Source organism: Schistocerca serialis, chromosome 1 (genome assembly GCF_023864345.2).
Source record: "Schistocerca serialis cubense isolate TAMUIC-IGC-003099 chromosome 1, iqSchSeri2.2, whole genome shotgun sequence".
In the NCBI taxonomy this organism is placed as follows: domain Eukaryota; kingdom Metazoa; phylum Arthropoda; class Insecta; order Orthoptera; family Acrididae; genus Schistocerca; species Schistocerca serialis.
In genome coordinates, this window is record NC_064638.1 from 1072549580 (window position 1) to 1072563728 (window position 14149).

The window sequence follows — 14149 nt, forward strand, 5'->3', positions numbered from 1 at the left end:
GAAGGATAATGCAGGTCCTGTACGGTCCTTTCTGGATACAGAAAATGTTCGACTGCTGCCCTGGCCAGCACATTCTCCAAACCTCTCACCAACTGAAAACGTCTGGTCAATGGTGGCCGAGCAACTGGCTCGTCACAATACGCCAGTCACTACTCTTGATGAACTGTCGTATCGTGTTGAAGCTGCATGGGCTGCTGTACCTGTACACGCCATGCAAGCTCTGTTTGACTCAATGCCCAGGCGCTTCAAGGCCTTTATTACGGCCAGAGGTGGTTGTTCTGGGTACTGATTTCTCAGGATCTATGCCCCCAAATCGGGTGAAAATGTAATCACATGTTGATTCTAGTATAATATATTTGTCCAATGAATACCCGTTTATCACGTGCATTTCTTCTTGGTGTAGCAATTTTAATGGCCAGTAGTGTAATTACAACTCTGCAACCAAGACTGTTTCTTCATCGTATATTACTGGTTACTGTACCGTCCCTGCCATGTGTTGGAAAAAGTTTTCCCGAGATATATGTAGGAGGAAGCAATACGTTAGTTAACTCTTGTAGGAACGTCCGCTCTCGGAATCTTAATAGCAAATCCCACCGTGATGCAGTACGCCTCTCTTGCAGCGTCTGCCACTGGATTTGGCTGAGCATCTCCGTGACACTTTCGCGCTTGTTAAATGAACCTGTAACGAAACGCGCTGTTCTTCACTTTTATCTGGAAAAAATTACTTACATATACATACTTACACACATACACACACACACACACACACACACACACACAATCGCACGCATGCACACGTGAATTCAGTCCACAACTGTTCTTAGAGCCACTTCTGTTTTCTTGTATCAGCGCTTCAACTTATACAAACACGATCTGTGAACCATTTCTAATACGATAGCGGCAACCATGCAATTAGGTTTTATGTGTGTCATCAAAGGGTGTAGTGAAAAATTATGATGTAAATGGATTATATATTAATACAACCAGAAAGGGAAAATATATTAACACAAAAAACATAGACACCAACATCAAGGACCATTGAAAGAAAACATGTAACACTGAATGTGAATCTGACCGACATCTAGAATTACTCTATACCACGACATAAAAACTGTGGGTTATTCAATTTGATTCATGAGTGTGGTGAGGGATTCATTGACACAGAATGTTCAGGTGTGAGTGCAGTAGATCAGTTTAACCCCTATGGTTAAAGGTTTGACGGTGAAAAGGCATAACATACAAGCATAAGTCAGGAGCGCCTGGGACAAATTCAACCACATTTAGTATAATTAGGTGAACTGCACAAACAAAATAGTGGATGCTATTTTTGCTCCTGGTGTTATAGCTATTAACGGAACTATTGTGCTACACAATGAAAGGAATAAAATCGAAATTTTGCTTATTATAATGCAGATTTTAAAAAAACGACAGAAAGATATCACCAGCTGAGTTTCTCCAAAACTGAGATAAAAAATGTGCAACAGCTCTGGCCAGAAGAATGCAAGGCTATTTACAGTACTTTTATTGCTAGCGGTTCAATTATGAAATGAAAACTAGTAACTTCGCTAGGCTGCTTGGACTTCACTCACGGACTCTACTTGTTTTATTGCCGATTGTGCTGTTGACAAATCTCGGTTGCTAAATGTGTCTCGAAGTGAGTAGACTTTCGTTACTCCACCGACTGACAATAAGTTTTAATTCTTGTGAATTACAGTGACGGAAATGGAAAGTGTTACACCACGAACACCTTGACTGAATGCTGTTCGTGCCCGTCAAATTCAATGATAAAAGTTCATCCTTAAGCGAGTATTTTCATTACATAAAACCATTCCCAGAGATGAAGAACAGTGGGTGTGTCTAAAATTAGTGGATCTTTTCAGGTGGAGCTCGCAGCACAACACGCCCAGATGACGTGCACTTCTAGCTTATAGCCATCTTTCAGATTTCGAATAACTGTCACGAGGTACATGGCAGAGTGACTATCAACAATAAGTGTAGCGACCAGAAAACTATGGATTTAATTCTAATATCGATCATCGAATATTTTTATATATCACATGACATGGGAGCGTTATATCGATAGATCGCACAGGTAGTTGACTTTAGGGGAATAAGTGCAGACCGAGTGATGGTGAGATGTACGGAGGACGTAAAATTTCGATAAAAGGACATCCGCAACTGAGTCATATCTCGGTTTCACGCACGGCTGTCACCTGCCCGCAGACTGTGTTCAGTGTGCGGCGGCCATGCGCCTCACGATTCTTGTACACCTGAAGATGGGCTTATAATCGTCCGATCAGGTCGTTATTGAACGAATAAAACTATTTACAACTGAAGCAGTTTGTTATCTGATTCAACGACTCAGGACAGATGTGTGGCAAGAAGTGTAAATACCGGGCTTCCAGAAGGACCACACCACGAGGAGATCGTAGGATTGTTGACGAAGCGACGGATGACAACAGCTGAAATCTGGTCAGAAATTACAGGCAGAGTGTTACCAGTGTGCGGCTGGTCCCGGCGGAGGTTCGAGTCCTCCCGCGGGCATGGGAGTGTGTGTTTGTCCTTAGGATAATTTAGGTTAAGTAGTGTGTAAGGTTGACTGATGACCTTAGGAGTTAAGCCCCATGAGATCTCACACACATTTGAACATTTTGTTACGAGCAATCGGCGGGAGCGCGATACTGTAAGCTGGGTCGAGTTCCCATGCATCGTTTGGATGTGACACCATACCGGAGAAAACAGAGTTGCATGATGCAGAGCCAGAGTCAGCTGGGACATTATATGGGATTCTGTGGTGTTCAGTGATGAGTTTCGCTTCTGTTTGGTCAGTTGGACGCCAACGTGTTCGTAGACGACCTGCTGGAAGGTCACAGGAACCAACGATTATCAAGACCCACACCATTCCAATTCCTGCAAAGCTAGTGTGGGATATGACAACTGGACTGATCCGTTAATATCGCACACGCATGTGGCCGGAGTGGTAAGCTCTGTTGTCATACCACTTATGAGCAGGGTACGAAATGCTGTATTCCAGCTGGACGCCACCGTGGATGCCAACGTGTCTGCGTGTCCGTAGACGACTTGCTGGAAGATCACAGAAAGCAGCGATCATCAGCTCTGTTGTCATACCATTTATAAGAAGGGTACGAAGTTGTGTATTCCAACTGGATCATAAAAGCTTCCATGCTGCAGTTCAGAACGCATATGTCTTGATCGACCTTCCAGATTTGTCACTCATAGGATATGTCTGCCATGTGAAGGCATATATACTATCAGATCAAAAGTATCCGGACACTTAAATGTTAATTAGTATTGGGTGTGCCCACTGTTAGCCTTTATGACGGCTTGACTGCTTGGGATACTTTCAGTGAGGTGTCTGAATGTCTGTGGAGGAACGGCAGCCCGCTGTTGCTCAAGAGACGGATCCAGACAAGGTAATAATGTTGGACGCTGGGGTATAGAGCGAAGCCGATGTTCTAACTCATCCGAGATGTGTTCAATTGGGTTTAGGTCGGGAGTCTGGGCAGGCAAGTCAATTTCAGAAATTTTATTATCTATGAATCGTTTCCTCACAGGGTGGATCTTCATATTGATACAATCATCGTCTCTGCACTGTTCCTTTACTATATGCCACGCACAGTGCAGTCAAATGTGTTCAGAACCGTCCACAGTTAGCATTTCCTGAAGCGCAGTAAGGAAACCACATACTAACTACGAGGAACACAATCTCCTCTGTATTTCACTGTTGACACTACACATGACGTCAGGTTTCATTCTCCAACTTCTCGTCTAACCCAAAACCTTATGTCGGATTGCTTGATTCATGACTCCAAATCAGACTTTTACACTCATCCACTGTCCAGTGGCATCGGTCTTTGCACTACCTAAAGTGTTAATTGCTTCCAACTGACAATACAATACTCTTTGCTTTCTCTAGTACTGGCAGGTCCGCTTAACGTGACGTCTAGCGGTCAATTCCGCATTACTTTTGTTCTGATAGTGTATCCTTTCATGCCAGCCTCCAGTCTGCAACCTCCATGAAATGACGCAGCACGTGTTTTGGCATGACAAGAAATTCCAGAAGGTGAGATTCAGAGGATGTTTGCTCTCATGCGGCGACGAATACAAGAGTATATTTAAGTGTGTGGGAGTCCTACCTTGAATTTATGTTGGAGTTCCGAATAGAATAAAAGTGTGGGATTCTTACCTTGTATTTACACTGAAGCGCCAAAGAAACTGGTACAGGCACACGTATTCAAATACAGAGATAGGTAAAAGGCAGAATATGCCGCTGCAGTTGGCAACCCCTATATAAGACAACAAGTGTCTGGCGCAGTTGTTAGATCAGGTACTGCTGCTACAATGGCAGGTTGTCAAGACTTCAGTGAGTTTGAACGTGGTGTTGCAGTCGGGGCAAGAGCGTTGGGACACAGCATCTCCAAAGTAGCGACGAAGTGGGGATTTTTCTGTACGACTTTCTCACGAGTGTACTGTGAATATCAGGAAGACGACAACTGAAGAGAATCGTTCAACGTGACAGAAGTGCAACCCTCCCGCAAACTACTGCAGATTTGAATGCTGGGCCATCAGCATGTGTCAGCATCTGAACCATTCAACGAAACATCATCGATATGGGCTTTCGGAGCCGAAGGTCCACTTGTGTACCCTTGATGACTGCACGAAACATAGCTTTACGCCTCACCTGGGGCCGTCAGTACTGACATTGGACTGTTGATGACTGGGATAATGTTGACTGGTCTGACCAGTCTCGTTTCAAATTGTGTCGCGTTGATGGATGTGAATCCTGCATGTCAGCGGGGGACTGTTCAAGCTAATGGAGGCTCTTAATGGTGAGGGGTGTGTGCTGTTGGAGTAATATGGGACTTCTGATACGTCTAGATACGACTCTGACAGGTGACACGTACGTTAGCATCCTGTCTGATCACCTGCATCCATCCATGTCCAATATGCGTTCCGACGGAGTTGGGCAATTGCAGCAGGACAATGCGACGCTCCACGCGCCCAGAATTGCTACAGAGTGGCTCCAGGAACACTCTTCCAAGTTTAAAGACTTCCCTTGACCACGAAACTCCCAAGACATGAACATTGTTGAGAATATCTGGGATGCCTTGCAACGTGCTGTTCAGAAGAGATCTGCAGCCCCTCGTACTCTTACGGATTTACGGACAGCCCTGCAGGATTCGTTGAGTCACTTCCCTCGAGCACTACTGCAGACGTTAGTCGAGTCCATGCCACGTTGTGTTGCGGCACTTCTGCTTGCTTGCGGTGGTCCTACACGATATTAAGCAAGAGTACCAGTTTCTTTGGCTCTTCAGTGTATGTTTGTCTTCCGAATGGAGTAAAGCCGTTGGCACACGGACCGTGCTGTCGAACGCTAATGGTGAGCGTGCCAAGTTCAACGTGCTGCTGAACGCTCAGGAACGATGCGACTTGTGCATTAGGTACGTGGGCCCCAACGTGGTATACGCGATCGCAACGCACTCCAGCTGCAGTTGAGGGATGTGTCTAGTTCGTAAATCACACTGTTTACTCAACGGCCGCACGTAAAATTCCCACGTTAGCTCTATTAAAACACACATTTCCTCCATCGTCCACGAAAAGGAAAGTACCATGTCCAATCAATAAGGACACAGGCTTATAAAAGTTCCATTACAAACAGTGCGGTACAAATTCGGAGTACTTCTCCGCATAAGATAAACATTATTTCATCATTCCCACATTTTAGTAAAACCCCAACGTCAGTCTTACTTGATCACTGTTCCTACCCAGAAGCAGAATCTTTGCAACATGTGAATTAGGAAGCGTAAAAGAAAAAGGAGCAAAATATCTTTACACAAGTAGTGTAAGCTGTCCTGTAGATTAAGCCAATCGGACAAAGTCACTACTCTAAAAAAGGTGAACTTATATTTACATAACATCAAATATTATAGCATATACTTATATTAAACTAATAATAAAGTATCAGAACCTAATAAAAACGCGAATGTTAGGGAAAAAAATTTCGTAGTGTTGGGTCGCGAACCACCGCCTCATCAAAGACCTCTGTAGTGGACAGCGACGCTACTCGTCACACTTTTTTGGTCGTTATTGATCGTTGTGTTTGGTCATTGCGGACGTCGCAAGACATTTCGGTGGTTGATCCTTCCACTCAGTTTTTTATTACAGAGGCCAACCGACTCTCTGACCGAACACGCTGAGCTACCGTGACGGCAAGTAAACCAAACCTGTGCAGTTACTTTACTCGTTACGCTAAACCAACAACACTCGCCTTGTATCTAATCATATCATGTTACCCCCTGCTGAAAACGTTAATCGTAGATAATTATATTACTAATTGAAATTTAATTATAATAAATTGTACCAAGAACAATGCGTTTTGGGTGGATCTTCAGTGTGTCGCTACCTTCAAATAACCTACTCTCATAATACGTCAGTTGCAATAATTCTTTTGCCACGAATATGATGTTTCTCTTTATTGTAATGGAATGAATCACACAGTTAACAACGGGTTTTCCAGTGATTCTCAATTTGCTGGTGCTTAGATAGAAAAGGCATATATATATAAAGGTACTTCCAAACTCTCAGGAAACATTCCTCACACACAAAGAAAGAAAATGTGGTATGTGGACATGTGTCCGGAAACGCTTACATCCATGTTAGAGCTCATTTTATTACTTCTCTTCAAATCACATTAATCATGGAATGGAAACACACAGCAACAGAACGTACTAGCGTGACTTCAAACACTTTGTTACAGGAAATGTTCAAAATGTCCTCCGTTAACGAGGATACATGCATCCACTCTCCGTCGCATGGAATCCCCGATGCGCTGATACAACCCTGGAGAATGGCGTATTGTATCACAGCCGTCCACAATACGAGCACGAAGAGTCTCTACATTTGGTATAGGGGTTGCGTAGACAAGAGCTTTCAAATGCCCCCATAAATGAAAGTCAAGAGGGTTGAGGTCAGGAGAGCATGGAGGCCATGGAATTGGTCCGCCTCTACCAATCCATCGGTCACCGAATCTGTTGTTGAGAAGTGTACGAACACTTCGATTGAAATGTGCAGGAGCTCTATCGTGCATGAACCACATGTTGTGTCGTACTTGTAAAGGCACACGTTCTAGCAGCACAGGTAGAGTATCCCGTATGAAATCATGATAACGTGCTCCACTGAGCGTAGGTGGAAGAAACTAAAATGAGCTCTAACATGGAAATTAAGCGTTTCCGGACACCCGTCCACATAACATCTTTATTTCTGTGTGAGGAATGTTTCCTGAAAGTTTGGCCGTACCTTTTTGTAACACCCTGTATATCGGCTGGAAGTGAATGCCAATATGGCGCCTCACAACTCTGTACCGTGTGACGTAGGTGGCGTTGTGACATCTCATTGGTCGACGCTCAGACGCACGCTCCGAATATCTGACAAGCCAGATATTGCTCTGCACGTTCGGAAAGACTCCCGAACGTGCTGTTCCACGCTATGACGTCAGAAACTCGGCACGCTCAACGTTCGGATGCACGGTCCGTGTGCCGACGGCTTAAGAGTACAATCGTTTGATATCCGGTACGTGGTGAACATCTCTACAAATTTTGCCAAATATAGTATTGGTGCTTGATGGTGTATAACTGTCAGTTTTCTAGGCTCGTGCAGCTCAGTATGGCTGAAGGTGAATAGAGAAGTAGGCATGCGGTGGGGCGTACGCACCTCGGGCACCATGACGAGCGTGGGCACGTGCGGGAAGATGGTTTGGAGCGGCGTGGTGGCGTTGGTGGCGCGCACGCTGGACGGCACGGTGGTGGCGTCTCCCGTGGTGTCGCGCACGCGCAGTCGCAGCTCGTAGACGCGCCCCGCCTCCAGCGGCCGCGCCAGCACCACGTTGGCGCGGCACGCCTTGTCGGCGCACGTGCACGGCACGTCCTCGGCGCGCAGCACTGGGTCACTGCCCTCCGCGGGCGCTGCAACACACCACATCATCTTCTGACCAGTATATAAGAAAACAAGAGTAGTGCAAGTAGGAGAAGTGCAGATTTGTCCATTAGCTGCTTTACTGAAAACCTTAAGCATCAACCGGTTTCAATCATTAACCATCATCAACAGATATCTCTCCAAAGGTACAAACACAGATAAATACGAGTCTCCGGCAGCTCACTGAGAAACTGGGTGAATATCGTAAAAATTTGCATATTTTATTCGTTGATTTTAAGAAGGCCTATGATTGCCTACATCGCAAGAGCTCAACTGTTTAAGGGAGTTTGGCATAGCAGAGAAACTCATAAATCTTATAAAGATCTGTCTGAACGAAATGCGTGCAAAGGTGAAGATGGGAAATCGCGTAACTGAGGAGTTTGAAATTGTGACAGAACTCAGGCAAGGAGATGGGTTGTCCCCTATTCTGTTCAACTTTGCCCTCGAGAAGACGTACGTGACACCTTCCAAGAGAATGAAGGGATTGAAATCGAAGGAAAGAAACTAGCGTACTTAGCCTATGCAGACGACATCTGTTTACTCTCTAGGTCGGAAGAGGAGTTGGAGCAAATGACCAAAGCACTAAAGGAGCCTGCCAGCAAATTTGGGCTAAACATAAACGAAGCCAAGACAGAGTACCTCGTTATGACGCGTGGCCATTGTCAGACTGCTGATCATCTACAATCACTGCAGGTCGGGGACCAGTCCTGCAAGAGAGTGCAAGAATTCAAATACCTAGGGGCACTTTTCACTGAGAATTCGTCATGTGAAGCAGAGATCAATGCCAGAATACAAGCTGGAAACCGATCTTACCACAGCCTAGCACAACTACGTCGGTCCAGGTATCTCTCCAGACAGTTCAAGATTCGACTGTACAAAACGCTGATCCAGCCTATTGTTCTATATGGCTGTGAGACATGGAGTAGTCGGAAACAGGACTTCCATAAGCTCCTTGTTTTTGAGAGAAAAGTGCTTCGGAAGATCTTCGGGCCGGTTCTGGATGCAGATACAGGGGAATGGAGGATCAGATACAACCAAGAGCTTGAGGGAATATACCAACAGCCCACCATAACAGGAACTGTCAAAGCGAAACGAATGCAGTGGGCCGGCCATGTGGCCTGGATGGAAGATCACAGATGGCTTCGGAAGCTCCTGGATTTCACACCTGCAGGAAAGAGACCGCCAGGGAGACCCAAGAAGCGTTGGACGGATGGACGCCATGAAAATTTAAATCAAGTGTCAATAGATTTGAACGGATGGGGGATAGCAGCAATGGACAGAATACAGTGGAGGAGGAAACTTGTAGATGCGTGCGGTCCACTGGGCCTGATCACGTAGTAGTAGTAGTAGTAGTAGTTTGAAAAGTCCGTGCAAAAATAAAAACTACTTACGTCTTTGGGGTAAACCTTTTTTCATTTTTCGTCATAGTCTCCTTTTAGACTTATACACTTCGTCCAACGCTGTTCGAATTTGTTGATCCATTCCGAATAATAGGAATTTTCCAAGTCTGCAAAGTAAGTATTAGTTTCTGCAATCACCTCCTCGTTTGAATAAAATATTGGTCCCGCCAGCCATTTCTTCAAATTGGGAAACAAATAGTAGTCCGAGGGAGCCAGGTCTGGAGAATAGGTGGGGATTTGAAACGAGTTGGAATCCTATTTCCATTAATTTTGCGACCAAAACTGCTGAGGTGTCTGCTGGTGCATTGTCGTGATGGAAGAGGACTTTTGCGGTCCGATCGGCAGCATTTTTCTTGCAGCTCGGTTTTCAAACGCTCCAATAACGATGAGTAATATACACCTGTAATAGTTTTCCCCTTTTCCAAATAGTTCGATGAGGATTATCCCTTGCGAATCCCAAAAGACAGTCGCCATAACCTTTCCGGCCGAAGGACTGGTCTCCGCCTTTCTTGGTGCAGATTCTCCCTTGGTAACCCATTGTTTAGATTGTTGTTTGGTCTCAGGAGTATAGTAATGTATCCATGTTTCATCTACAGTCACGAAACGATGCTTAAAGTCCTACGGATTCTTCCTGAAGAGCTGCAAACCATCCTTGCAACATTTCACACGATTCCGTTTTTGGTCAAGCGTGAGTGATCGCGGAATCGATCTTGCGGATAGCTTTCTCATGTCCAAATGTTTATGCAAAATGTTATGTACCCGTTCATTCGAGATGCCCACAGCACTAGCAGTATTACGCACCTTAACTATTCTGTCATCCATCACCATATCAAGGATTTTATCAATGATTTCTGGAGTTGTAACCTCCACAGGGCGTCCAGAACGTCCAGCATCACTTGTGCCCATATGGTCACTCCAAAAATTTTGAAACCACTTGTAAACAGCTCTAATCGAAGGTGCAGAGTCACCGTAATGTTCATCCTGCTTCTCTTTAGTCGCCTAAGGCGTTTTGCCTTTCATAAAGTAATGTTTAATCCCAACACGAAATTCTTCTTCGTTCGTTTCTTGACAGTTACTCGACTTCCTTGATTCACACGAATGCCAGACACAAAGAAATAGGCCAATATGGCTGAAACTTGGTGTGCGTTCTTTCCAAAGATGCTACTAACTAAACATGACCTCGATACGCGCCGGTGGTGCCATCTCTCGGAGTTTGCACGGACTTTTCAAACGCCCCTCGTACAATGCACGGAAATATATCAAGAAGTTATAAAGAGGTAAAAAACGAAAGTGAATATTTACAAGGATAAAAACAGTTCAGGTAAATAAATCTCTCATGACATTATTTGACACTGGATAAATTCTAGTGTATTAAGTTCTACACAGGATATTTAGGTCGCACTCAGTTAACACAACAATATTCACACTAAGGAGAAGTCTGTAGAAGTAAGGACCATCATGTAAAAACACCGAAGAGTCAGTCTAAGACCTTAACGATAAACCGAGCAAGGTGGCGTAGTTGTAGCAGACCAGACTCACACTCGGGAGGACGACAGTTCGTACACGCATACAATGGGCTTTGAGTGATTTCCCTACATCGCTTCAGACAATTGCCGAGATGGTTCCTTTGAACGAGTACGGCCGATTTCCTTCCACATCCTTCCCTAATCCAAGCTTATGCTCCGTCTCTAATCACCTCGATGTCGACAGGTATTAAACACCAATCTCCTCCTTTACTAAACCTTTTCGTCATTTGATACCAAGTGTATTGATGATGAGTTAACTGATGATGGCAGGAGACTATATTGTCTTTGGCGAATTTTTTTTGATAGTTTCTCGTGTAAACAAAAAGTGAAATCGAAACTGCCAGTTGATGCGTACCCATCGAGCTGCAGGTCGATTTTGCACGCATCGATTTCACTTGTCTCGAACCAGGGGCCGTGTGTATGTAAGGGGAGCGACGGCGGCAGTGAGGACGTGGTGGTCTGGAGGAAGTCTGTGAACACCGTGCGGTCTAAGGTGCTGCAGTCATGAACTGTGCGGCTGGTCCCGGCGGAGGTTCGAGTCCTCCCTCGGGCATGGGTGTCTGTGTTTGTCCTTAGAATAATTTAGGTTAAGTAGTGTGTAAGCTTAGGGACCGAGGACCTTAGCAGTTAAGTCTCATAAGATTCCACACACATTTGAACTTTTTTTTTTTTTTTTTTTTTTTTTTTTTTTTTTTTTTTTTTTTTTTTTTTTAAAAGTCTGTGAACACTTGAGCGAGCGCGGAGCCGTCGGCGTGGAGACTGTCAGCTGCGGCGATGACAGGCACCACGGCTGAATCGAGCTGCGCGGCCAGCTCTGTTTGTGAACCACGGTTTGTTTGGCGGCTTGATGGCCAACGTGAGGGGGGGGGGGGGGGGGGAGGTTTACTTCTTCACTTTGCTTCCAAGGAACGTCAAAAGCAAAAATATGGTGAAATTTTCTGTCTGTTTATTCATCACTTTCTTAATGTATAAATCTTGAGGTACCCTCGTGTGTCTAAAATTGTCACGATTCTGTGAGGCGCTTTGGAGAGCGTAAGGTACGTAGTGGCGCAATTATTTCTAGTGCTGTGTTTGTTCTTGAGCCTTGTGATGACAAGTTATCAACGAATTTAATGGCAAAATGTACATGTTAAGAAATTGTTTTTGGCAAGTCCCCTAATCATATATTTCCGGTATGTTGTAGACAAGGACCAAATTGCTTCCTGGCGAAGTGGCGTGTGTGTGCGGCCAGTGCCACCCCTATCTGTGGACTAGACAGGCAAACAGTTGTCTGGTAGTACTTTAAGAACGACAGCATTCGGTAACTCAAAATGGTTCAAATGGCTCTAAGCACTATGGGACTTAACATCTGAGGTCATCAGTCCCCTAGACTCAGAACTACTTAAACCTAACTAACCTAAGGACATCACACACATCCATGCTCGAGGCAGGATTCGAACCTGCGACCGTAGCAGCCGCGAGGTTTCGGACGGAAGGGCCTAGAACAGCTCGGCCACAGCGACCGGCCATTCAGTAACTGTATTGTGATTCAGCATTCTGCTTAATCGTGCGTGTTACCCATCACGCACGCCATCCTACCTAATTATTAACTGGTGGAGTTAGTGTTCTTGTAATCGGTGGGTCGCTTAACTGCTCGGAAAATAACAAATATTTAACGTAGTTAGGCTGCTAATAAGAAGTTTCTGTTGAAAGTTTTGGTATATTAACCTGTACCTTAAATCATTGTCTAGGGCTACGACCGTGCTGGTTTCAATTGTAAATTCAATTGTAAATATCCTGTTATTGTCTAGCAAGAATACTGGGGGAGCTCGGCCATAGTTGTCAGAGGTTGAAAATTAAGCTCTAATATTTAGATTTTGGTGTGCTAACTCTGTTCAGTATTAGATTTTAAATTTTCTGAAGTTGTTCTTGAGAACCTAATTTAATTCTGCAAGAGGGTTAATTCTTATAACGGCATTTTGCTGGCCTCGTTCTGTTTATGCTTATACTTGTATTTTGGTGTGCTCCTCTGTTGTTATTAAATTCAAATTTTCTGAAGTTATTCTTGAGGACCTGGAGCAAGTAGTAATTTAATTCCGCAAGAGGCTTTAATTTTTTTTGCCTGTTTTAATTTTTTTATATTTTGGAATGTAAATTTTAAATTTTAATTTAAAGAATTAGCTGGACACTAAGAGTGTTGTACGGCTAGTGCCGTATGTTGGTGGAAGATATTTTCCTTAATCGTTGTAACCAGTGCTAAAGTAGTTGCACGTGTAACAAATAAAAAAGGATTTTGTCAAAACATTTTGCCACTTCCAATCTAGCAACCTCGTATCCTAGCTTCACCGGCTCTGTCAATTTTCTTTCGTCTTGCGGAAAGGGATCCCACCATTACATATATAGACAAACAACCTCACTGGGGCGCATTATTCAATACCTTATAGCGACATTAAGTTTTTAAAAGGAAAACTGTGTGATCATTTCTGTTATGTACACTTTATATTAATAGTCTATAAATCTAAATTTAGTCACTCGTTTGATTATGCTGTGGCTGGTTACAATTTCTTGATAGTAATATTAGTGCTAGATCTGGTTTTTAAAATAAGCAATCTAATATGACAATCACGTATGATGTGGCCCTTCATATGTTATCTTTACCCTGTGGTAATGATTGATTAATGAACTAGGGTGTAATTGAATGCTAGCTGACAATTTGTATCTATTTTTAACCAATTTCAACCAATTTTATGTTGTGAATACCACGTACATTACTTTTATGTTGTGACTGGTGTTCGCTTTTACACACATCATGGATTATTATGCAAAATTATGCAGCTGCTTAGCGTCTAGGTATTGCAGATGTTTGTACCTTCTTATCGAGGGATAGGGGTTTTTCTATATTTGTAATGGCAACGTTGTTTTTCACTTTCTGTTCACATGAGTAACTTCCAGAGTTGTTCGACAAAGATAGTCTAGTCTCCTGCAACCAGCAGTTATCATCGATATCCTTTGTATCATATGATGAAAAAGTTTAGCGAAGTTCTTTGACTAACTCTTCAGTGTTTGTATTTTGACAGTACTTAGTACTCTAGCCTTCTCTTTAGTGTATATACTGTCCTGTTAACTAATGTCGCTACTGAGTACACCTTATGTGTAGAACTTCCTGCACTGGAATATATTGCATTTTATAACACTTGAGATGTATCCACTGTCAGATAATGTCATGAGAGATGTATTTACTTTAATTTTTTT

The 14149-nt window shown here is 43.8% G+C and overlaps 1 protein-coding gene across 1 annotated transcript in view; it reads right to left on the reverse strand.

Annotated features, from left to right (window-relative positions):
* LOC126455440 (cadherin-86C-like) overlaps positions 1-14149 on the reverse strand; it is a 290066-nt gene that overhangs the window by 268681 nt on the left and 7236 nt on the right. The window contains exon 3 of the mRNA XM_050091193.1: positions 7732-7982. Coding sequence (XP_049947150.1) covers positions 7732-7982 — 251 coding nt within the window. The remainder of the gene's footprint in view (positions 1-7731; positions 7983-14149) is intronic.